The sequence below is a fragment of the Elephantulus edwardii genome, unplaced genomic scaffold, assembly GCF_000299155.1.
Source record: "Elephantulus edwardii isolate Elephantulus edwardi_28Jun2011 unplaced genomic scaffold, EleEdw1.0 scaffold00191, whole genome shotgun sequence".
NCBI lineage: Eukaryota > Metazoa > Chordata > Mammalia > Macroscelidea > Macroscelididae > Elephantulus > Elephantulus edwardii.
The window spans coordinates 1,640,269-1,664,615 of NW_006399941.1; the positions used below are offsets into that span (position 1 = coordinate 1,640,269).

The 24,347-nt window shown below is 41.6% G+C and overlaps 1 protein-coding gene and 1 pseudogene across 1 annotated transcript in view; one reads left to right on the plus strand and one right to left on the minus strand.

Annotated features, from left to right (window-relative positions):
• Positions 1 to 19,913, plus strand: part of LOC102867775 (chromosome unknown open reading frame, human C5orf22) — a 29,162-nt gene extending 9,249 nt beyond the window's left edge. The window contains exons 3-9 of the mRNA XM_006896804.1: positions 663 to 812; positions 5,855 to 6,281; positions 8,477 to 8,539; positions 8,833 to 8,954; positions 15,462 to 15,528; positions 17,560 to 17,699; positions 19,784 to 19,913. Coding sequence (XP_006896866.1) covers positions 663 to 812; positions 5,855 to 6,281; positions 8,477 to 8,539; positions 8,833 to 8,954; positions 15,462 to 15,528; positions 17,560 to 17,699; positions 19,784 to 19,913 — 1,099 coding nt within the window. The remainder of the gene's footprint in view (positions 1 to 662; positions 813 to 5,854; positions 6,282 to 8,476; positions 8,540 to 8,832; positions 8,955 to 15,461; positions 15,529 to 17,559; positions 17,700 to 19,783) is intronic.
• On the minus strand, positions 10,167 to 11,420 carry LOC102855149 (annotated as a pseudogene).
• Positions 19,914 to 24,347: the final 4,434 nt, after the last annotated feature.

Genomic DNA, 24,347 nt, shown 5'->3' on the forward strand with positions numbered 1-24,347 from the left:
CCCCAGGTGCCTGTCGGGGCCTGGGTTTCAGCTGTCCACACCACAGCAGTGGGCAACGAGCTTAAAGCCCCTAATGGCTCTGGGCGCTGACTCTCACCAGTGGCTATGGATGAAGTCACAGGCAATTTTCAGCCAGCGCCGGTACACAGGTTATTTTTAAAGTAAGTACTTCAAGGACTGAGATTTATTAAGATTTAATAAAAGCGTCAAAGATACTCTTAAGTAAAACTGGCTGCTTCTTGCTTTTGTTAGCATTTGGGGTTAAAGAGTATACCGACTGCTGATAAAATTCAGTGCCATTGCTTCAGTCAATGTGAGGCCTGCAGTCCACTATTGCATCAGCGCAAACATCAATACAGTGAAAAGGGCAGCTGTGCCTTAGTATATAATAAAAGCAGCCTAAACCTAGCAGACAAGAAGAAGGTCTCAGGGATATCTCTCCACCACCTTCAAGGGTCCTCAGACACACTTTGAGACCCGATGTGAATAATCTCCTCTCATGTGATTTACAGCCTGTGAAAACCCACTGGTGGGTCACCTATGAGTCTGTTCCAACTCCACAGCACATAACAACATTTTCAGATATTGTTGTGGAGGACATCTCTTCAGGGGACATAGACTCTCTGCTTGTTTTAATGTTTCCTCTCTTTTCCTTTTTCCAGAGAGTTAAGTATTGAGAATTGGATTATGCCTGCAGTTTATGCTGGCCATTTTTCTCACGTAATATGGCTTCATCCCACATGGGCTCAGCAAATCAGAGAGGGCAAGCATCACTTTTTAGTAGGCAAAGACACGTCTACTACAACAATCAGGTAATTTCCTCATTTTCAATCTTAGAAGATTGTTTGAATGCTTTTAGTTTTGACCCCTGTAATTGCTTCATAATTATCTGTATGTAGTCAGGATCAGAATAAGCCCCAAATCCTCCTAAAAGAGTTCCTTTTGAAAACCAGGTACAGGTTTTTGAGCTTCTTTCCCCACTGTTTGTATTTTGTTTCTGGTCAAGTTTTTTAATAGCGTCATCTCTGACATAATTCCATTCATGACTAACTCCAAGAAATAGTTGGTGTTTTACATGTCAGTGTTACATACTGCTGTTTCTTCCTAGTTTACCTGTTTGTCAGTTTTAACAATTAGCAGTGAAAGAAGGTGATTATCTCACTTTCTTTTTTTTTTCCTAAAGCCAATGGCTAAATAGATTTAGGGTTTTAGTTTTATTTGTATCATTAACTTTAGATAATTACTTAACCTAAATTAGATGACTATATTCTCTACTAGTTTTGTATGTACAGCAAATTTTGTTCTGTGATTTATTTAACCAGTGTTTTCTGTACTTGTGATACTACAATACCTTTAGATATAAGGTGATATTTTTTCTTCTTCTTCTTGTTATGTGCCGTCGAGTTGCTTGTGACTCATAGAGACCCTAGGTACAACAGCCCTAAACTCTCCTGTTCCAATCTCACTGTCTCCGATACACCCATCCCAATTTTCCAGTCACTGAATCAGTCCACCTCAGAGGGTCTTCCCCTCCTGCGCTGTCCCTCCACCCTCCCAAGCATGATGTCCCTCTCCAAGGACTGGTCCCTCCTTACAACATGTCCAAAGTATGTTAGAGCCTCAGAATCCTTGCCTCCAAGGAGCCGCCTGGTTTAACTCTCTCCAGAATGAACCTGTTCATTTTCTTAGTAGTCCAGCACCATAGCTCAAAGGCATCAGTTCTCCTTCTATCTCCCTAGTCATTGTCCAACTCTGATGGATAACAAGTCATTGCAAAGAGCATAGCCTGTATCAGATGCACCTTAGTCTCCAGAGAGACACCATTGCTCTTCAGTACTCTGGAGAGGTCCCTAACAGCAGACTTTCCCATTGCAATACGTCTTTTAATTTCCTGGCTCCTGTTGCCAAGAGTGTTGACTGTGGAGCCAAGCAAACTAAAGCTGTGAATAATCTCAAATCTCTTCACCATCCATCCTGATGCTGCTAATTGGTCCAGTGGTGAGAATCTTTGTCTTCTTGACATTGAGCCTCAATCCATATTGAAGGCTGCAGTCTTTGACCCTCTGCAGCAAGCGCTTCAGGTCCTCTTCAGTAAATTTTGTTGAGATAAATCATTTAAAAACTATAATCATATCTCTTACATATTGGAGGATACTGTGGTTATATGCTCTTCAATCAGAACCAACACATAGATGACCCACCAGTGGCTTTTCAGAGACTGTAAATCACATGGGAGGAGATTTACACATCTTTCTCCTTTGGAACAGCTGGTGAGTTCAGACTTTTCACCTTCAGGTTGGCAGTGCAACTTGTTAACCGCTAAGCCACCAGGGCTCCCTAAAACTGAAGGATAGTAGTACAATGAAGGATAGTAAAAATGAAAATACATAGAAAATTAAATGGAAATTTTCGTTGGAAAGAACACTTTATTTTTGCTGTGACGCCGACAATAGAAATAACTTTTGTAAGTGTATTCCTGTAACTTGCAAAGTGACTTTATTGTGTGTGTGTGTATATGAACATAGCTTTTATTTCAGATATAATACCCAAAACATTAGATAATTAGGACTGGACATGTAGTAAAATACATTCTATTGGTATTTGTTAAATAGTAATAGAGTGGTTACGGAGCCTTCATGGCAGTTTAGATCCACCAGCCCATGGGAGGCAGACGTGACAGTCTACTCCTTGGCAACCCTGGAAAACACATCTCCTCTCTCCTAGAGGATCCCAGTGTATTGGAATCGATTCCACAGCAGCGGGTTGATTTTGTGGGTAGAATTTTATTGGGTACATCAGTGGATAGGCCTAAGTTAATTGGCAACAGGTTTCTGTAAAATCTAATTATTTTGAGCAGTCTTAATTAGATAATCTTTATGTTGTTATTATTAAGTTCCGTTAAGTCGTAGACGACTCATAGCGACCCTATGAATGAAAGACATGAACACTTCTATAGCTTTCATCGTTTCATCAAGTTCATAGAGTTTCCAGAGGCAAGCTGTTTCAGAACTGAGTGCCACTCCTGCTTCCAAGCTTATTTTAATCAAAGGAGCTCCACCAAACCCTGTCTACCATGGGTAACCATTATCACATTTGACACATCTGTGTCACAGTGTTTAGCATCACAGCAACCACAAGTTACTCTGTACAGCAAATGGACAGATCAGTGCTATAGCACATAAAAGAATGTTTGACCAAAAACAGTTAAAACCAGGCCTGAGGGCCGCAGATTAAAATCACCCACCTTTGGCTTGGTAGCATCACTTTTCATCCACTAGGCCAACAGAGCTCTCTTGTTGTAATAAGAATATTAAAAAGAGTTTGATTATCTCAAAATTTTAGTTATTCCTGATTATTCTGTAAGAGGGGTGTGTGTGTGTGTGTGTGTGTGTGTGTGTGTGTGTGTGTGTACATACATACATGTATATATGCAATCTGAAATGTACATCGTGTGTGTATTGAATGCTGTTGAGTTCAGACTTGGAGAGTATCCTATGGGACATCCCCCAAACTGTTTTCCTGGCTGGCATCTTTATATCATTATGCAAGCACATCGCCAGATATTTTTGCTGCAGAGCCAGGGTAAGTATTTTAGATGATGTAACCCTAACTGTCTAGACTGCAGGACAGTGGGATGAAATAGTAATGCATTAAAGTGAAATATAAACTTTTTTATTGAAAGGAATATTTTTTTATTTCTGCTCTCATCAGTTATAGAGTTAACTTTTGTGTGTCTTCACATCACATGCACAAAAAATGTTGTTGTGTGTACAGGTGAAAATGGCATTTATTAAAGATATAATACAAAAACAATTAGGACTCAGTATATAGTAAAATTCTGTGGGAGAAAGATAAGCCATCTCCTCCCATAAGACTGACCACCTCTCAAAACCTGGCGAGTCTGCTGTGAGTTGGTTCAGACTTGATGGTACACAACAACGACTACAATATAGTAAATAAAAAACCTTACGTTGGTATTTGTAAAAGAGCAGTAGCATTTTGAACTGCCAGCCTTTTGGTTAACTATTGAGCCAGCAGGCCCACTTTGTATAGCTTTGAACAAAGCAAAATCCTATCAATTGATTGAAAGAATACAGATGTTATATTGGGAAAATACTGTTCTTAAAAAACTTAAACATTAGTTTTATTATGTGATTCATCTTTTTAGGAACTTTATATTCCTATGTTTATGACTATATATCCTGGGAAGGTCTGGAGGCTTATTGGTAAGGAATTGCTGTGTCGGCCCAAAGGCTCGCAGTTCAAATCTGCCAGACACTCGGTGTAAGATATGCAGTCAACTCCCATGCAACATACTGCCTCTGAAAACTCACTGGAGGCTCAGTGATGAGTCATTCCCCACTTGATATTACACAACCACAATATGCTGGGGAAAGGAACATAAATCGCAACCATTATTAACATGTTGCCGCACACTTTTTAAATTGACCATGCTTAGAAACACATTTGCCGTCATTTGCGGCAACATGTTAATCTAATAAAGCTCCTCTCTAAAAGGTTCCATCAAGGCGAAACTGGCTCACAGCTAACCCTCCATCAGTTTTCACAGTCAGTAAATCACACGGAGGAGATTACCCATCTTCCTCCTTCATGGCCACACAACTCCTTACCACTGTGCCACCAGAGCTCCAGACATAGGTACAGAGTTTAAGTTGACTGTGCTTTGGGGGAACATAAGTCTCACTAATTATTTATTACAAATTAGAGGGTAAATTATTTCCAAGTATACTTTTTCTCTTCAGTGTTGGTTTGGATAGGATTCAGCTGCTTTGAGCGAAATCCAAAATGGAGCTAGATTAAACAGGATAGCTTATTTTCTCCTAATAGGTGTGCCTGATACAGGCTGTCGTCTTTTCAGTCACTTACTATGCGTCGGAGAGCTGGACAGTGACTAGGGATGATAGAAGGAGAGTTGATGCCTTTGAGCTGTGGTGCTAGAAAAGAGTATTGAATGTACCATGGACTGCTAAGAAAATGAACAGGTTCATCCTAGAGAGGATTAAACAGGGCTGCTCCTTGGAGGCAAGGATTGTGAAGCTTCATCTGACATACTTTGGGCATGTTGCAAGGAGGGACTGGTCTTTGGAGAGGTACATCAAGCTTGGGAGGATGAAGGGACAGGGCAGGAGGGGAAGGCCCTCTAGGAGGTGGATTGATTCAGTGACTCGGGTAATCGGGGTGGGTGTGTCAGAGACAGTGAGATTGACACAGGACAGAGCAGGGTTTAGGGCTGTTGTACATAGGGTCGCTATGAGTCACAGGTGGCTCAGTGGCACATAACAGCAACAAGTGGGCACATACACAGCCCAGGGCTTGTGTCCCACCCCTACAGTTTGAGGGTCCCTGGCTCCTGTATTTTTCCTCTACCACATCTAGAATGTTATCCTTGTCCTCATAATCCAAAGTATTGTTGGCTGCCCATTGTTGTTATGTGCCGTTGAGTCGCCTGCAGCCCATAGCGACCTTAAGTACAACAGCTCTGAGCCCTGCTCCATCCTGAGCCAACCTTACTGTCTCCAGTGCACCCACCATATTTAAATTCTCAGCATCCAAGGAGAGAGCAAGGCTCTGGACACTTCTGTTCTCAACCAAATGATGTGACCACATCCAGCTGTAAGGTGGACTGTGACGTGTCATCTTTATTTTGGGCATTTGTATGCCCAGCTATATGCATTTGGAGAAGACTGTTTCTGTAGAAAAGTGGGAGGTACAAATATTGATGATAACTCAAGCTTTGTTAAGTGGACCCTTCCTACTGTTTCTACCGTGTCTTAGTGAAGAATCAGCTCACCTGTTTATTTTTCTTTAAAAACCATTCTTTCCTCTGATCCAGGGTTACAAGTTCCGATCATTACTTTCTAAGCGATGGTCTTTATGTCCCTGAAGACCAGCTAGAGAACCAAAAACCTTTACATTTGGATGTAATTATGGTAAAACCTCATAAACTCTGTAACAGTCAAGAAGGAAACGCTGCACTGTCTTCTGCTAAGAAGCCAAAGCTAGCACTGCAAGCTGCGGAAAACCCTGCCTCTACTAACTGTGCCTCTTGTTCAGAAGGACTGGAGAAGGACGCAGTGGCAGACAAAAGTGGCCACACTTGCCTGGACCCGGCCTGCTCACCTTCTGAGAGTCGGGAGTGGCAGACCACGGCTGACTCTGGGGATGTTCTGGAAGCTCTGAAGAAAAGGGACTCGTTGGTTTTAGATATTGACTTGGACTTCTTTTCTGTCAAGAATCCTTTCAAAGAAATGTTCACTCAGGTAAATATGAGATTGGAGAATTTACTTCATTTCTCTGGACCATGAATTGACAGACTTTCTGCAAATGGTCAAATGGTAATTACTTTGTTTGGGGGTCTTTTGGCATATTCTTTGTGTTTAAATCTTTTAAAACCATAAATACCATCTTTCTGTTATAACTGTTGTTTTTTTATTATTATTGGTTTGCTTACAAAGTTTGTATACATTGTTTCACACTAGTCTTCATTCACAATTTTATTGCATTACTATCATTCTCGTGTGTTATGGTTTACAAAATTAATCACTGTTGAACCTGTAAACACCATTTTAGACTTGAGGGCAAACCAGAAGCAGCTAGGTTGTAAGGTGTCAGTTCCTGTCCTAGATAGGATTGATCATTTTGCATCTGTTCATTTGCAAATAAGATTAATCTATTAATCATTTTCAAGTTACGTGGTTGAGAAAATTAAATAATATCATACACAAATACATGAACACTAAAAAATATCTTTTTAACCCCCTTCCCATTTCCCCAGCTCTTTGCTACAGAAATCTCGGCTGGCGTGGCCAAAGATGTTCTGTGCGTGAAAGTCCTGGGGCCTTGCTGTTGTTTGACCTGGAAGTGTTTGGTTACACATGGCATTACCCTGTGTGTAGCTATGAGGCAGTGCTTTAAGCCTTAGGGTGCCTCAGCAGACAGGAAACCCCGCTACGCAGATTCAGCATTTGATTGCTGATGATGCTCCCTTTATAATCCTTATTGTGTACACATCTCAGAAAGTTTTGTGATTTAGCTAAATTATAAAACTTTCATCGTCGTTGTTCTTCTGCGCTGTCAATTCAGAACCAACTCACAGCTGACCCTCCAGCAGGCTTTCAGAGGCATCAGATCACGCAGGAGGTCTCCCACAGAGCAGCCAGTAGATTTGAACCCTCTGCCTTTGCAGTGGCAGCACAGCTTCTTATCACTAGGCCACCAGCGCTCCCTTAAAAGACTTTTGTTGTTATTGTTGTTGTTTTTATGTTCTGTTGAGTCTGAAGGGACCTATGGGTGACCCTCAAGCGGGTTTTCAGAGTCAGTGAAGCACACAGGAGATGGTCCATCCTTCTCCCACAGAGCAGCTGGCTGCCCCAGCCTGCATGCCTTCAGGACTGCACACAGCTTCTTGCCACTAGGCTGCCAGAGCTCCCTTGAAAGATAGAGTTAAAGTTTAGGGGGTGAAAGGTGATCTGGAGCGAGAAGGGACGACCTAGAATTGTGTGGAGTCTTCTAACTGAGATTCTTTTTCTTTACCATCCGGCCTCCACTGTTGCCTCGGTACGAAAACCTTCTCTTCTGTCGCTAGGGAAATAGCTGCAGAGTGAATATGGAGAGGCTTTTAATGTTGTTATTTTTTAAAGATGTATTTCCTGTAAAGATCCCTGACGGTAGCAGTGGTCACTTGCTTGACTACCAACCCAACTCTTTGCTGCAGAAATCTCAGCTGGCATGGCCAGAGATGTTCTGTGCGTGTGGACTTGGCATCTGCCCTTGTAAAGGTTATAAACTCGGAAACTATGACAAGATTCTACTCTATAATACAGTCACTGTAAGTCAGAAGTGACTTAGCATCACCCGACAACGACATTTGTTTTTACATAAAGCTGACATGTTTAGTCCCTAATATGTGCCTTTTTAAGTGTTGTTGTGTGCTGTCAAGTTGGAAATCTTAGCTGAGCCGGCAGCGGGTTTTCAGAAGCAGGAAACTGCACAGGAGGAGATTGCCCATCTTTCTCCCACAGAGCAGCTGGTAGATTTAAGTCCACAATTGGATAGAGTTGCTGTGAGAAGCCAGCACTGACGGTGTGTGCCAGCAAGTTGACTCTGACCCGTAGTGAACTTCTGTGACGTAGTAGAACTGCCCCGTACCGTTTTCTGGGCTATCGTCATCAGTGGACCACATCACCTAGTCTTTTATCCAGAGGACTCACTGGTGGGTATAAATCACTGACCTTTCCCATCAGTGACTGAACACATGATCTTGATGTCACCAGGGCTAAAAGTGTTTAAAATAGGAAACTAAAAAATAGTAACTCTTGCCTGAGTTTCCCAGCATAGTTTTCTTTAGATAATTATATGACGTGTTTTCCTTGTATTAAAAACAGGGCTTAAAGCTTGTCATTGTGAAACAAGAATTTCTTTTCTGGTTTGTACATTTTTGGGTTTTGTTTTCCAGGAAGAGTACAAAATATTACAAGAGCTGTATCAGTTTAAAAAGCCATCAGCCGACCTAACACAGGTACGCTCCATTGGATTCTTTCATATTTTATCAAGTCATCATTTATATAGTGATATTGTAAAGCTTATTCAGGTGATTTCAGAGGACTGTTGAAATACGGTTGTGGGGGGTGGGTGGAGAGGTGCACGCACGCGTGTGTGTGTGTGTGTGTGTAGTGGTGTGTGTTTATTGGTGAACCCCATAAGTTGAACTTGAAAATCATGCTGTGACCAGCTTTTTCACTGAAATGGGATTCCACTTGCCCATTGGAAGGCACAGCGGTGTATAATCTCAAGTTTGCAATGTTTTTAAAGGACGATCTGGTAGATTGTGTGGACACGCGAATTCATCAGTTAGAAGATCTAGAAGCTACTTTTGCTGATCTGTGTGATGGTGATGATGAAGACACCGTGCGAAGATGGGCTTCAAACCCTGGGTGAGAACCCCAGCCGTCTTCCCTCCTGTGCTGCTGGCGTGTAGTTCTACAGTGCTGTGCCTATTAGATAAATTGGGTTTGGGGGGTTTTTTGAAGAAAAAAAAAAGTACAAAATTTAACACATTCATTAACAGTAACAATTTATTGAGTGTTTACTCTGTGCCCAATATAATTCTCAGGTTTTTACTTTCACCTACTCATGTATTTTTTTTTTTACAAACATAGACTTTTATTAAAGGCTGCTCGATCCCCCAGTGAAGATCTTTCGTTACAAAAGTTTCCCACACAACTGCAAGTTAAGAGATTGGAATGGTACTCTGAAAACAAAATATGTGAGAAATACTAGACCAAGTAAAAACATACAAGACCCCTATAAATCAACTTTTCCAGAACTCTAGATCAGGCTACTGCACTGCACTTAAGCCAGGCAGTGACAGCTAGTGCGCTGCATCAGCACACTGGGGGACTCAGCCTCCATCCCTGGGTCAGAAGACACTGGGGGAGCCATGTAAGGACTGGAAAGGCCCTGCCTTCACCTTTGACAGAGGAAGAGGAATGAATGGAGAAGGCACACTTTGTGCCTCTACTCATCTGTGTTCATCACTCGGCAGTTGCAGATGAAGGGAGATATTCAAGAGGAACAATCTAAAGAATTTTGGTTTACTTTCCCAGCTTTTATTTCTGTTTTGTGCTTTAAAAGGCCTGGAAATTTGAGTTTTCTGCTCAAATTCCAGAGTGCAGGTAATTCCCTCCATCATTTCTGGGAGAGACAAAGGGAAGGGGAAGGATTATACCTTAGTTTTTTTAAAAGGAAACACTCTTTCCCTAGAATGTAACTAAGGTCTGCAGCAATGTGAAAAGCACATTATAAAAGGGAAAATATACAGAGCAGATTACTTACTACCTATGTGCAACACAATAAAAATAATTCAAGTCTTAATTCTCACCACTCCCAGAATTATCTCACTTATAAAATTCATTCTGTGAAACTTCAGAAGTGACACAATAAATCTGATTAGACAAGTTACAATATACTGTGGCCATGATATATAACACAGGGCAAAGTTTAGTCCATCTTTTTTTCATTTACAGTTGCCAAGGGGGAAAAAAATTGGCCTTATTATACTGATGAGGTTTTCCCTCCAATTTTTACATTTTTTTCAAAGAAGTTTACAAAACTGCCCATTCCACAAAGATGGTAGGCATTTTTATTTATTCAGCACTTGAATTGCTGAGAATATTGTTTATATTGTAAGGACTGTTCTGCTTCTCTAGAGCACTGTTCTGCTTTTCTAGAGCTTTCTTTGACTTTAGCTCGTCTAACTTTCTCCATAATTCTTCACATTCCAATTCCTTCTTTTTCTCTCTCTCTGTCTTTCAGCTTTGTATGAGCTAGTAAGGTCATCAAAAAGCTTGCCATTCATTTCCATTAGCGTTTTCAGCACGTTATATACCAGTGCTACAATCGTCGGGTTCCAGTGTTCTTTGGAGATTTTGTACAAACTGCCAAACATAATTGGCAGAATTTTGTCTATGTTCTCCTCAGTCAAACTAAGAATATACTCGTTATTCCAGAAGTATAATGCCCTTTCTGCAACCTGAAAATGAGAACTGGGCACACACTTGGATATTTGTTTAAAAAGTGGCTCTTCAATTTTTTTGAACTGTGTTGGTTCAGTGACATCTAAGATTTCTTCAGTTTCTCCTAAAAACATCACCTCTTTCTTGACTGCATGTTTTTGGCCAAAATTTTAGCAATCCTCTGATCACTGGTTCTGTTAATGTTGTATCTTTTTCCAGGAACTGTACAACACAGTAGGCTAGCTGAGCATGAAACAAAGCTAATCCTTCTGCAGTATGCATAGGAATAAGAACCTTCATTAGAAACTGTTTATGTTCTGCTTTCAGTGGCAATGCAAAGCCATTGATAATACTTCCTAATATTTCTAGGAGTTCAGCAACACCATTGAAATGTTCTGTTTCATATATAAACCTGAGGAAAATGTTATTAATTTGTTTTCTGATGAATGCTCTTAATCCAAGAAATTTCCCATAAATTCGATGTAGAACAGTCTTCAGAAAGTTACGTTCTCTGGGATCTTCACTATCAAAAAGCTCCAGGAGCTGCTGGAAATCAGGACTCTCCAGAAACCTCAAGAAGAATTCATACACCAATTGAATATGAGGCCAAGAGGCCTCAAGTGTGGGCTCATCTTCTTCTGGGTCAAAATCTGGGTTATCACTTGGAGGAAGGGTCCGGAAGATGTTGGCACTAATCATTTTTACTATATCAGAATACGCTGATTCAACAATTACACCACAATTAGTTGAAACATACTCAACCAGTTCATTTAGTGTTGCTCTCTTAATTTCTTTGCTCTTCAAGTCTGAGACAGAGTCCATGAAATCAAACAGTATGAAACACTGCTGCAACTTCTGACAGAAAAGCTCTTGTTGTTCATTTGATGTGGCATAGCACGCTCTCAGCAGAAAAGGAGAGACAAAAAAAAATCATGTATTCTTTTTAAGAATATTTTAGTTGCAGTGTTACTCCACCTGTTTTATAGTTGAGGAAGCCATGGCACGTAGTTTTGCTAAGTGGCCCGTAAGCAGGCAAGGTTTTTTATCATTATACTGTAGGCTACCACAGTGTACAGTAAAGGGAAAGCTGGAGCCCATGTAAGGCAGAAACCTGTCAAAAAAGGAAAACGAAAATATTTTCCACTGAAGCAAGTGATAGAAAATAGTAAGACAGCACCCTTTCAAAGACAGACACCTTGGTGAGACTCAGGAAAACAAGGCAGTTGAGTTCCAGCTGTCCCAGACTTGGCTCTGTAAGATATTATGTCAAGTGTCATAGAGAATTAAAGAGAAGATAGACCCTGCCCTGTGTTGCCTGCGACTCATAGCGACCCTGTGTACAACAGCCCTAAACCCTGCTCTGTCCTGTGCCAGTCTCCCTGTCTCCGACACACCCCCCGCCATTACTCCAGTCACTGAATCAGTCCACCTCATTGAGGGTCGTCTTCTCCTGTGCTGTCCCTCTACCCTCCCAAGCATGACATCCCTCTCCAAGGACTGGTCTCTCCTTGCAACATGTCCAAAGTATGTCAGACGATGCTTCAGAATCCTTGCCTCCAAGGAGCACCCTCCAGGACAAATCTGTTCATTCTCTTAGTAGTCCATGGTATATGCAAAAAGGCATCATTTCTCCTTCTGTTCTCCCTAGTCATTGACCAGGTGCACCTTAGTCTCCAGAGTGACACCATTGCTCTTCAGTACTCTGGCGAGGTTCCTAACAACACTTTCCCATCACGATACATCTTTTCATTTTCTGGCTGCTGGTGCCAAGAGTATTGATTGTGGGAACAAGAAAACGAAAACTGTTAATGATCTCAGTCTCTTCACCATCCATCCTAATGCTGCCAGTTGGCCCAGTGGTGAGAATCTTTGTCTTCTTGATATTGAGCCTCAATCCATATTGAAGGTTGCAGTCCTTGACCCTCTGCAGCAAGCGCTTCAGGTCTTATGCTTTGTATAGCATAAGAGAAAAAAATTAACCTATCGATTGAAAAATAAGTTACTTGACAAACGACAGTGTTGGCCTTTGTCTCTAAGATTCCTCTGGTTACACCTTGCTACTCTTCATAGCATTGCCACAGTTCCTCTCTCCACCACTGTCGTCACCTCTCACAGTGTGCCAGGTGCTCTCTTAATACCGGTGTCCCACAGCTGTTGATGATTTGCAAGACCATATGTCTACAGTTAAGATAGTTGGAGAACATGCCCCTACTGGAGCCTAACACAATGACTATAAAGCCAATTTTCAAGGGTTCTGACACCCCAAGCTTTGTAAGTTTGTCATGTTCTGGGTATTAAAATAATTTCTCAGATCTCTAGATAGATAAAGAACAAACTAGAAACAGTGGTTTTGCTCTAAGAAAAAAAACCTCTATGACTGAAAATAAGTGTTTGAGGGAAAACTACTTTCTGTTCTGCTGTGTGTTTACTGTTCTGTGTTATTTTGTTTAAGTGCCTTCTAGTTGATTCCAGTTCCTAGTAAACCTGTGACCAATGGAATAAAATGCTGCCTAGTCCTGCACCATCTTTGTAATCATTTCTGTGTTTGAGCCCATTGTTGCAACCACTATATCAGCCAGTCTCATTGATCCTCTGCTTTAACAAGCTTGAATTAAATTCTATTAATCTCTTTCAACATTTCTTCCTTTGTTGTACCAGTGCAAGTTTCAGTCTCTCTCCTCACATCCATTTTGGTCTTTTCTCTCTATTTTTGGAATGACCTTTTGCTTTCTTCATAAAATGATATTCTTGAAGTCATCTCACAGCTCATCTGGTCTTTGGTCCTTAGTGTTCAGTGCATCAAATCTATTAAGATGAATTTTAAATTCAGTTAGGATCATGTATCGGTTCCCGTGGACTTCTCATTTTCTTTGGTTTCAGTTTGAACTTGTACATGAGTGATTGATGATCATTGGTGTTACACAGTCAGGCCTGATAGATGTCTTCCTTATGGGTGCATAGATATTGTCCTGTCATTGCTAGTGGCTTCAGGATAGGTCTTCAGATACTCATTTTGCCAGTGAATATGGTGGTAGTCCTTTACAATTTACCATTCCTAGAATAGTAAGCAACTGTTTATTTTTTACTTGTAAGTGAAATATTCCAAAAATTAAGCAAAAACGGGATATTCAGAAATATTCCTCAAATGTAACTATCAAAAAATTCCAGCTGTGTGCCAAGAAAAGCAAAGGTGTGAAAGATTATTTTCTGATAGTGTTAATCATATCAGTAAAACTTTGCCAAGCTCTCTAAAATCAGTTAACGCTTTATTTTCGCTTTGGTGTAGGAAGCCATTCCCCAAAACAATGGCATGTATTATGAAATTAGGGTTAATGAGGGAAATAGAGAAATAATTGATCTGACATGAGTCCTCCTAGTAATATTGAAAAGTATTTACTATGTTGTAATTTAAGGAGGTCTTAATCAAAGCTTGAAACTTAAATAATACACATACCTGGAAACCAAACTTTAACGAGGCCCTGGTGGGTTAGTGGTTAAAGCCCTCGCCTGTTGAGCAGGGGTTGGGAGTTCTAATCCATGAGCTGTATGGGAGGATGTGGCAGGCTGCTTCTGCAGAGCCTTACAGACTTAGACAGCTAGGCATCTGTGCTCTCTCCTCTTGGGTCACTTCGAGGCAGGATCAGTGTGGTAGCAGTGCAGTTGGTTTTCCAGAAAAGTTTGAATCCTAAATGTAACCCCTAGATGGAGTCTCCTTCCATGGAAACCCACGTTAGCCGTTGATACATCCAGTCAGCTCTTAGTCCCTACAGGGAGTTAAATTGCAGACTTAAAAAAGCTATGAGATTAAGGGAGCTCTGGTGGCCTAGTGGCAAGACGCTGCACTGCAATCCCAGAGGTATGCGGTTCAAATCCACCAGATGCTCTGCTGGAGAAGGAGGGGGCAATCTCCTCCTGTACCAGTCAGATCTGATTTAACGGTACACGTAAAAATAATACAACTAAAAAAAACTATGAGATTGTCACAGCGGTGACTGTGGGCTTGGCTGGGGGGTGGTGAGTGTTAGGTGCTGTTGAGTCGAATGTGACTCACAGTGACCCTGTGAACAGCTGCTGCTTGGAAACATGGAAGGTGAACGAAGGAGAAGGATCCCCGTGAGATGGAGTGGGTAGAGACTAGTAAAAAAAGTCAGTGCGCTACCATAGAGTGTCAGTGTCTCCTCATGCTCTCCATGCCTCGTGACCAGCTCCTCCACATGGAAGAGCCTTCAGTTTTAAGGAAATGTGGGTAGTTGGGGCCCCATAGCCCAGACAGTCACATTAATAGAAGTGACAAGCAACAGGATGAGTGGATAGGAAGACCTCTGTGTTTCCTTCTCCAACCACTGAGTGGATGCTGCCGGGAAGCAAGTGGAGGAGGCACTGAGAGGGGACAAAGTAGATAAAAATCTAATTTAAATCTAGATACATCTAGATTCATTTTAATGTAGATAAAGCTAGATAAAAGTTTAAAAAATGCCATTATCACGTACAATAGTTTAGAACTTTTAATGCTCTTTCTTTTATTTGACAATATAAAGATTGGTCTTTAGGGTTTTTCCCTTTCACTTACAGAAAGCTATGCATCTTTTTATTTTTTTTTATCAGTGTACTAAAAGCACTTTATTTCTCTGCTAATCAAAATCATTTTTAAAGTCCCAGAACTTCCATCTGTAAAGAGAAAAATACCATTTTCTTGTGTGCTATTTTTCAACCTTTAACACAATGTTTTCTATTCAGTGAGAAAGCAGTAGGGAACATTCCTTTCTTAATATTTTAAGATAATATTTGAACAGCTTTGTCATTCCCTTGCTAAGTATCATGTGAAACAGTGCTCATGCTACTTTGTAAGTGTAATATGTCATTTACTACTGTAATTTTTATTGTAGCAGTTATGATGTTTAATTAAGCAGTGTGGCTTTTTTCCAGAATGGAGTCACTAGTTCCACTTGTACAGAGTTTGAAAAAACGGATGGAAGTGCCAGACTACGAAATGGTGAATATTATATATAGATGTGTAAAACTGATCCTTTATAAGGGCAGTTTTCTGGGTAGAAAAATTTTCCCTTTGTTAATAGGACTCACTTTTATTTCTGTTCCTGGGGTGTCTGAATGAATTACTGGGTGAAGGAGTAAGTTAAATCCTTCTTAGAAGCCAAAACACTGCAAGAGTTTTTCATACAAGCTGTTCTTTTCCCAGTTTTATGTGTGTAAACTGAAAGTGCAGCACTTTCGGGACTGAGTCCCATTGGGTCAGATCTCCTCACACAGAATAGAAAGTGTATTATCCTAGAGGTGCCCATTCCTCATTCAGAGTTGCACTCCCTCCTCCCTCATCTTTCTCTAGTGGAGATTTTTGGGATGAGAGAGGTCACTTCTGGGAAAAATTGAAGATAAAACATTGCCATGACAGTGTAACTGATTTTGTCTACCATCAACTAAATGCCATGGGAAATATGATGCTTTCAGTCATGACTTCTTCTTTAAATTATTTTAAAGTCTGGGGAAAAGTATTTAGCTTTGACCCAGTTCTTGAAGGACAAAAGAGGTTTGAAGAATCCAGGTGTCTTCCCGCAGGTTTCATGACAAGACTGAGCCCCCTAAGTCTTCTGCCTGGTGATCTTGTTCTTCTTGTTCTAGTTCTTCAATAATTTGTTTTTTTGTTTTATTCAATGATACAGTTGTAGAACTCAGCCAAACCAACTAATTTAAACTAAAGTAGTATTACTATATTGCCACATTTATAGGAATAAAAGAATTTGGCCCCAAAAAATATTTTATTAAACTTTAACTCACCCACAGCCCATCCTTTTTATTGGTAGTTGTTAAGAATGATATGGAGAGGAGAGACTTAGAATTTGAAGATACTTTGAGATTATATGATGTTGAGTATCTCTTCAGGAAGATCTCCTTTAACCTCTGCATTGCATTTCATGTTTTGGTGGTTGGGGATTTTCTTTTTTAGCTATAGTTTGAGGAGGAGTGATAGTTTGGGCTTCATCACACGTTATGTCGTCAAATATATGCAGACAACTTCACTGTTGGAGACCCAGGTCATTTGGTCATCTGTGTGGACAACAAGCCTGCACAGGCTGTCATTTCCCCACGTTGACTGGCCAATGCCAGTGAAATCTTTGATGTGCCCCTAAAGCTTCCAGTTAAGAGTACAGTGTTCTGTTTTCTTTTCCTTTTCCCTCACAAGCTTTCTGCTTAACAAACTCAAGGCAAAAACTATGATCTGTTTGGTTGCCAGTTTTCATAACTTTCAAAGAGAAGTTACAAAATGGCAACCTAGGAACCAGTTCCTGCTTGGAGGCATGTGTAGTTAAGTGCTGAGATGTTCATCTAAACTTAAAATATGTATATAGATATTGATTACATTTAAAAGGTACACAAGTAACTTGTTGGATAATAAGAGGAAGGGTTTGGTTTTTCCTCTGGAAGTTCTAAAAGTAGCATTGTGTCCATGATTTTAAAAAGTACATAAAATAATGTGTTAAAGAAAAAGATGGAGGGAGCTCTGGTAGTCTAGGGGCAAGAAGCTGCACCATAATCACAGAGGCTTATGGTTCAAATCCACCAGATGCTCTGCTGGAGAAGGAAGAACTATCTCTTCCTTTACCAGTCAGATCCAATTTGACGGTACACACACACAAAATAATAATAAAATAAAATAAGGAAAGAAAAAGGTGGAGTGAATCTCTTACGTCTAGGTTTATAGTAATAAGTTCTAGAATCTAGGTGATGTGGGCGAGTCATTAAAAACTGAAATAACAAAATGGATTAAAAAAAATACAAAACTAGATAAAGCAAAAAATTATAAATTTAGTAAAAGAATTATTGCTTTAAAAAAATGTTTCGCACCAAGACCATTAAAGAAGCCCATTCTTTCAGAGCTTCAAAGACCAGATCTTAAATAACACAAAAACTTTAAGGGACTTTAAAAATCTCAGTCCTCAAAAGTACTTAAAAAGATTTGTCATCAGAACATTAATAATTATGTTGATTTTTAACTCTTTATTTTCAGGTTCACCAGGCTGGTCTGACCTGTGATTATTCAGAACTTCCTCACCACATCAGCACAGAAGAAGAAATTGAGTCTCTTGTTCAGTCCATGTGTCATTTACTGAAAAGCTTACCAAAGCCCACACTTGTTACAATTGCAAGGTAAGTGTAATAGGTTGAGTACTGCTTCCAACCCCCAGGAAGAGCCCTCCTCCTAGTCCCAAGGACCTGTAAGCATAATTACAGCAGAAGGAACTTTGCAGTAGGATCACCGTAAGAGTCTCGAAAGGAGGATTTTTCAAGATTTGGATTTTCTAGATGGGCCCTGTGGAATCACACATTTCTTTTGGAAGAAAGGCAAGAGAGTCAGAGAGAGTGTGATGCTGCTCGATTTTGAGGTGCAGTGAGCCCAGAAGCATCCTCTAGATGCTACAGAAGATAATGAAAAAGACTCTCTTGAGAAGGTGTATAGGGGATGCAGTCATTTAAGCACCTGGTTTTAGGACTGAGGACCCCCACAACTCATTCTAATACAAGCTTTTGTTGAAAGCCAGAAACTATATGGTAACTTTTTATAGCAGAAATAAAATATACAGTATTGCTGACTGATTTTTTTCCCCCCACTCACATTGAATCAGGAAACTGTATTTACTATTTCATGTTAGTCATGGCAGTGCAGTTATTTAAAGCCAGAGATGTTTTTCAGATGAACCTAGGAATTCACATTTCTGTCTTGCTGTTGTTTACATTTGATCATGTGGCACAGGCACTCTGGTAGCATAGTGTAAAATACGCTGTGCTGTTAGCAGAAGGTCAAGAGTTTAAACTCCAGACTGCTCCAAGGGAGAAAGGAAAGGTGGGCAGTCTCCTCGCCTTAAGAGTTACAGTGACCACGTGGAGGGCCACTGAGTCTGAACTGACCTGATGGCAGACGCTCCCCCAGTTTAATAAAGCTAACTTTCTCCTGTGCTAATCTTTAACCTGGTGATGTATGTATATACTGTGAGGTTCTAAATCAAGTTTACTTCAGACGATAAGAAGAATATTTATGTTATACAGCACTTTTTAGTTTAAGAACCATTTCTATTAAACACAAACACATTGAGTTCTTTTAATCATTTTATATAGATTTACATCATCATTTTAGGGTGTGGACCTACTGAGAGTGTTATTCGAGTGCTTTCCCTCCCTTGCCGCTCAGCTCCATCAGCAGATCTTTGAGAGAAAGATGTGCAGTCTTCCTCCCGGCCTGCAATTTTCAGGCTCAGAAACACAACGGAGGGTCTGCTTCAAGTTGGTTCTGACTTGACAGCAATGAGAAAGACAATTATTTTATACATACATTTATATATATAGGTTGTTGCTCTGTGCCATAGAGTCAAAACTGGTGCCTGGCTGGCCATCCAGTGAGTTTTCAGAGGCAGTAAATTAATTGCATGGGAGAAGATTGTCCGTCCTTCTGGTGGGAAGCAGCTGATTACAGCTTCTTACCACTAGGCCACCAGAGCACGGGGTGTGTGTGTGTGTTTCATTTCTTTTTAGAACCTGTGTTTGTGTGTGTGAATATATTTATATATATTTACGTGTGTGTGTGTGTGTGTGTGTGTGTATACACACACACACACACAAAATATTAAGAACAATTCATCTCTCTTAAGAACCAGTAATATAAATTGAGTGGTTCTTGACTCCAGCAGATCCATGGCTCCCTTTTTATAGCAAATATTTTTTAACATTCCTTTATCACCCTGAAGTTAAATTCGTAGATAACTACACGCATAATTTTTTTAAAACAGTACACAAAACACTTGTAATATAGCCTACCTGTACACATAAGGAGCCTTGGGGATGCAGTGGGTCAAGGATTTTGACTGGTAACCAGAGGCTGGCAGGTTTACCTACCAGATTTTGTGCAGGAGAAGGATGTTTAGTCTGCTCCCATAGAGACATACAGCTTGACCTCGGGCAGTTCTGTTCAGTCTAAAGGACCGCTGAGAGTCAGAATTATATCCGTGACAGCGAGGGGTTTATGGTAGTCAAACAAGTGGCTTATCCTTGACTCTTAACCTAAAGGTTGGTGGTTTGAACCCACCCAGTCAGAACCACAGAAGAAACTAAAACACTGTAACAGAAAGAAGAAACACAATTGTTCAACTAATATATATATATATATATATATTAAAATGCACCTTCCACATTCCTCTTCACAAAGAAGCTCATCTGTCTTGTCCTGTTCTTGGTTCCAGGTCAAGTCTAGATGATTATTGTCCGTCGGAGCAAGTGGACACCATTCAAGAAAAAGTCCTCGGTGCGCTCCGCTCCCTCTACGGAACTCTGGACATTCACCTGGAATACTCGGGGGATTCTTCCCCTTGAAACAAAACACAACGCTGAGCCCGGTGACCGCATGGTATAATAATAGGGCTTTCATTAACTTAGTTGTAAATGAGTCTTCAGAATATCTTGTGTTAACTTTCAGGCATCTTAACTCTCTAAATAAAAAGCATGACTTGTTGACTAATGGTGTTTGGTTTGTGTAGCATGCCCACCCCCAGCCGGGAATTCTTGCTTCCCTTTCCTCCTGCCCATCATCAGCTTCATTTTTAAGAGTGCTTTTTTTTTAAAAATTATATTTTTGTGTGTACCGTCAAATCACATCTGACTGGTACAGGAGGAGATTTCCCCTCCTCCTTCAGCAGAGCATCTGGTGGATTTGATCCGTGCGCCTCTGAGATTGCAATGCAGCTTTCTGCCACTAGACCACCAGAGCTCCCTAAGAGTGAATTTTTAATGCCATTTTCTCCCTGCTTTGGTTGGACTGTATAATACACATTCCCTCAACCAGCAGATAGTTTTTAGAGCACTTGGAAAGGCTGGCAGTTTGCCCTAGGAGCCTCTCTTCAGGAGAAAGATAAGGTAGCCTGAGCCCTAGATAGTTAACACGGTCATCCACGCTACAGGACAGTAGGGTCACTGTGAGTCAGAATAGACTGTGGTCCCCTGTGCCAGATATTAGGTCCTAGGTTTATGCTAGTACATGGAATAGACGAGGTCCTGCTCTCCTCGGGAGACAAGGGAGAAATGAAGTGGCCTTCTGAGAAATATTGGGAAGGAAAGGACGGCGAACTACAGACAGGCCTGGGGCAGGCTCTTAGGACTCGGAACCCTGGTCTGATAGAAAATTAACAGTCTCAAAAGCTGCTCCCAAAGCGATAAATGCCAAGTCTTCCAGTCTCTGAAAATTCCTAAATCTGCCAGCCCAGCCCTAGGCACACGTTAGACTATAATATCTTCTAGTCCCTAAGTGCCATTTGATGTGTAGCCTGGGTAGAAATATTTTCCCCCCATCTTTTCTCCAAGGAAACCAGCTTTTTATGTAAAGTAAGAGGAAAAGATAAATCTTGCCATAAATATCCAGGTCTCTCACTGACCTGTCCAGGAGGACGGGGTCCTAATTGATTTGCTTTTGATCAGACACTTCATTTCTCAGTGTGCCTGTCGCTCTATACTTCTTTTAAAGGTAGGTTAGCATTTACAAGGACAAAAAGAACAAAAATTCCCGACATTCCTTAAACACAGCATTTGGTCCTGGTTTGGGATGTAAGTTGCAGACCTTGACCACCTGTGTACCCGAATATTTACACGTGCCTGACATTAAAGGACGCTGTCCACCTTTGTGTCTAGTCCCCACGTGCACATTACTAAAGCCATGCAGTCGGTGGCACCAAACCGCCTTTTCCAGCACTTTTGTTTTCTAGCACATTTTTCCCAGCATTGAGGTTCTTTCTCTGAGCGGAAAGCATGAGCATTGTGTAAAGAAACTGATTGCAAGCATATGATGTTCATTTTTACGTTTTGCAACTATTGCTAGAATCCTATAACTAGAAGTTACTCGTATGAGTGAATTGTTTTGCATCCTTAAAGAAATAAAAAGTATGTTCTAGAGTTTTAAAGACTTGAGCTTCTGCCGTCATTGAGGGTTTGCGATCTCGGTGTGTTGACGCCATTGATTTTGTGGTTCTGGTTCACGGGTGTCCCCCCCCACTCCCCCTGCAGGTCCCCTAAACCCAGATGCAGGTCCTCCACGCTTCAGTGCAGGTGAGGCCAAGAGGTGGATCCCCTGTAGAGAAGCTTTCAGGCTGTTCTCATACTGTGTGGCATCCAGTCTGTCCACGTCCTACTTACTGAAGAGAGCCAGCGTGGTCAGTTATGTCTCTGAGCTTTTCACATGACACATAGTTTATGCTTTACCTGTGTCCTGATTACCAGCAAAACAATACGACAGTGCAGGACTTGGAATATGGAAAACATGACCACTTGCTATGCATCTGAGAGCTGGACAGTGAATAAGGATGATGGAAAAATTGATGCGTTTGAGCTGTGATTTTGGAGAAGAGCACTGAACATCCCATGGATGGCCAAGAAAACAAATGGCTATATCTTGGAGAGGGTGCAGCCAGAGTGCTTTTTGGAGGCAAGAATGATGAGGCTTCAAGTCACATACTTTGGACATGCTGCTAGGAGGGCTTATTTCTTGGAAATGGACATGATGCTGGGAAGGGTGGAGGGTTGGCAAAGGAGAGGAAGATCTTCAACCAGATGGATTGACATGGTGACTGCTGCACTTGGCTCTTGAGTGTCAGGAAATGTGAGGACGGCACAGGATAGAACAGGGTTCAGATCTTTGGTTCATTGGGTCGCTATGAGTCATACTCGACTTCATGGTACCTAACAACAACAACGACAAAAGCACTGCTCAAGAAGGAAATTTTGAATAGTTTGTTTTGAAAAACTGACTTACAGGTAAACATGGGCCATAGCTTTGATACTTCACATGTATGCATTTCTTGGTATCTAGAGAACATAATTTTTTTTTAAAGTCCAGATTTGGAAAATACCCTTTTGACTTGCAGTTCTATCTCCTAAATATTTTCTACAGATGTGGGCCTCATGTTCTGTGTCTTCCAGGAGCTCTTGGCTCATGTCCTCATCTTTTTTGGGATACTTTCTTCATTCTGTTTTCACAGTAGTGGCCCTGGGTCACTAACCGTAGACTCAGTTGTGATAGCAGTAGTTGACACTTGCCCTCTCACTCACCACACACCTTCAGAGAAAGCACTTTCAGGAAATATTGAGAGTTTTTGTGGGTCATCTTTCAAAAATGATGAGCTCCATTCCTGACTTCTCTTAAGTGACACCGATGCCCGTACTCAGAGCAGCACGTGAGCACTGCCTTGCCATCTGCCCCATTTGTGCTGTTGTAGGGCTGTATGTGAACTAATTGACCCTGGCTGCCTCTGCTCTGGGAGTCGCGACTGCCCTCCTGCGATTACAGATATCAGGGCCTTTTCTCTCTCGTTTTGAGTTCACCCAATGCAGCTGTGGTCACAAAGGAGTTTCCAGTGAACTCTGATTCTTGGAAGAGGTTATTCCGAACAATGGCTGCTTCCTCCCTCACTAGAAGTTGTCTCTTCTGCAAATTGTAAGGTGTGCTCTTGGCCCTCTTGCCCTGTGAGTTTGGTTTCTGTGATTCACTAACGGGACACGTGTCGGGGGCAGAGACACGGCTCGACAGCGTCGCCTCCTTTGAAGACCTTCCTTGCCTAGTCAGCCGGCCTCCACCTGACCCTCTCTTACCGCTTTAACTTGGAAATGCGCCTCAGTGGATCTTGTAGAGCAGATCTTGCCATTCACACTGTTGGGGTGAAGCCACTGGCGCCCCGGTGATGCAGATCTGTGAAGACTGTAGTAAAAGAGGCATCAGGATTGACATGCAGTAGAGAGGGGGACAAAGAATTTTCTGGATGGCAGTCAGGGCACCTTCTTGTCAGTCTTCTGAATCCCCGACTCCAGTCTCCCCTTCTTCATGTTCCAGTTGTGTGACCTCTGTAATCATGGCTTCTCTCTCTTTTTTTTTTTTTTTTTACAGTAAGTACTTAATGCATCAGACTTTTGTGAAGAGTAACACATTGAAGCCAGAATCATCCAGTAAACATGGCTGCTGCTTCCAAACTCGGCCCCCCTCAGACTATTCTGTGGTGACTCCCCCAGATCTCAGCTGCTCTTCTCCTGAGTCATCTCAGAATGGTGATTCTTCTAGACCCCTGTGAAGCCAAAAGTCGGTCCCAACTCAGGGTAACCCAGGTGCTGCGAAGTAGATAGAACTGCTTCAGAGTTGTTCTTGGCCGTAACCTTGACAGAGGCAAATGTGTACACCTTTTTTCTGCAGTACCTCTAGGTGTTCAAAGCACCAGCCTTCTGGTTAATAGTCACACACAAACTCTGCAACATCCACGGACCTAAAGCCCTTCTTGCTCCCACTATAGCTCTAGTGGCCTGGTGGGTAAGGAGTTGCAGCCGCTCCTAGAGATAGAGATGAGCAGTCCCATCCTGTGCCGTTTACAACCTCTGAAACGCCCCGGAGGGCCAACTCCAAGTGGTTCCCCTGCGACATAACAGAAGGTCAGCAGCGTATTTCCATGAGTAACGGGATTTCCTGTGGTCGTGATTAGATGCTATCGTATCAACTCCAGCTCCGAGTGACTCTGTACAGAACAGACCAAAACCCTGCCCAGTCCTGCACTGTTCTCACAGTCTCCACTGTGCTTCAAACATTGCTGTGCTCACATCAGTCCCTCTCACTGATGGCCATTCCCTGATCCTCTGCTTTGACCAGCATGTTGTCCTTTTCCTAGGACTGGCCTATTCACAACATGCCCAGGGTTGTGAGACAAAGTTTCACTGTCCTTGCCTCTAATGAGTGCTTGGGCTTCACTTCTTCCAGGATAGATCCATTCTTTGTGGCAGTCT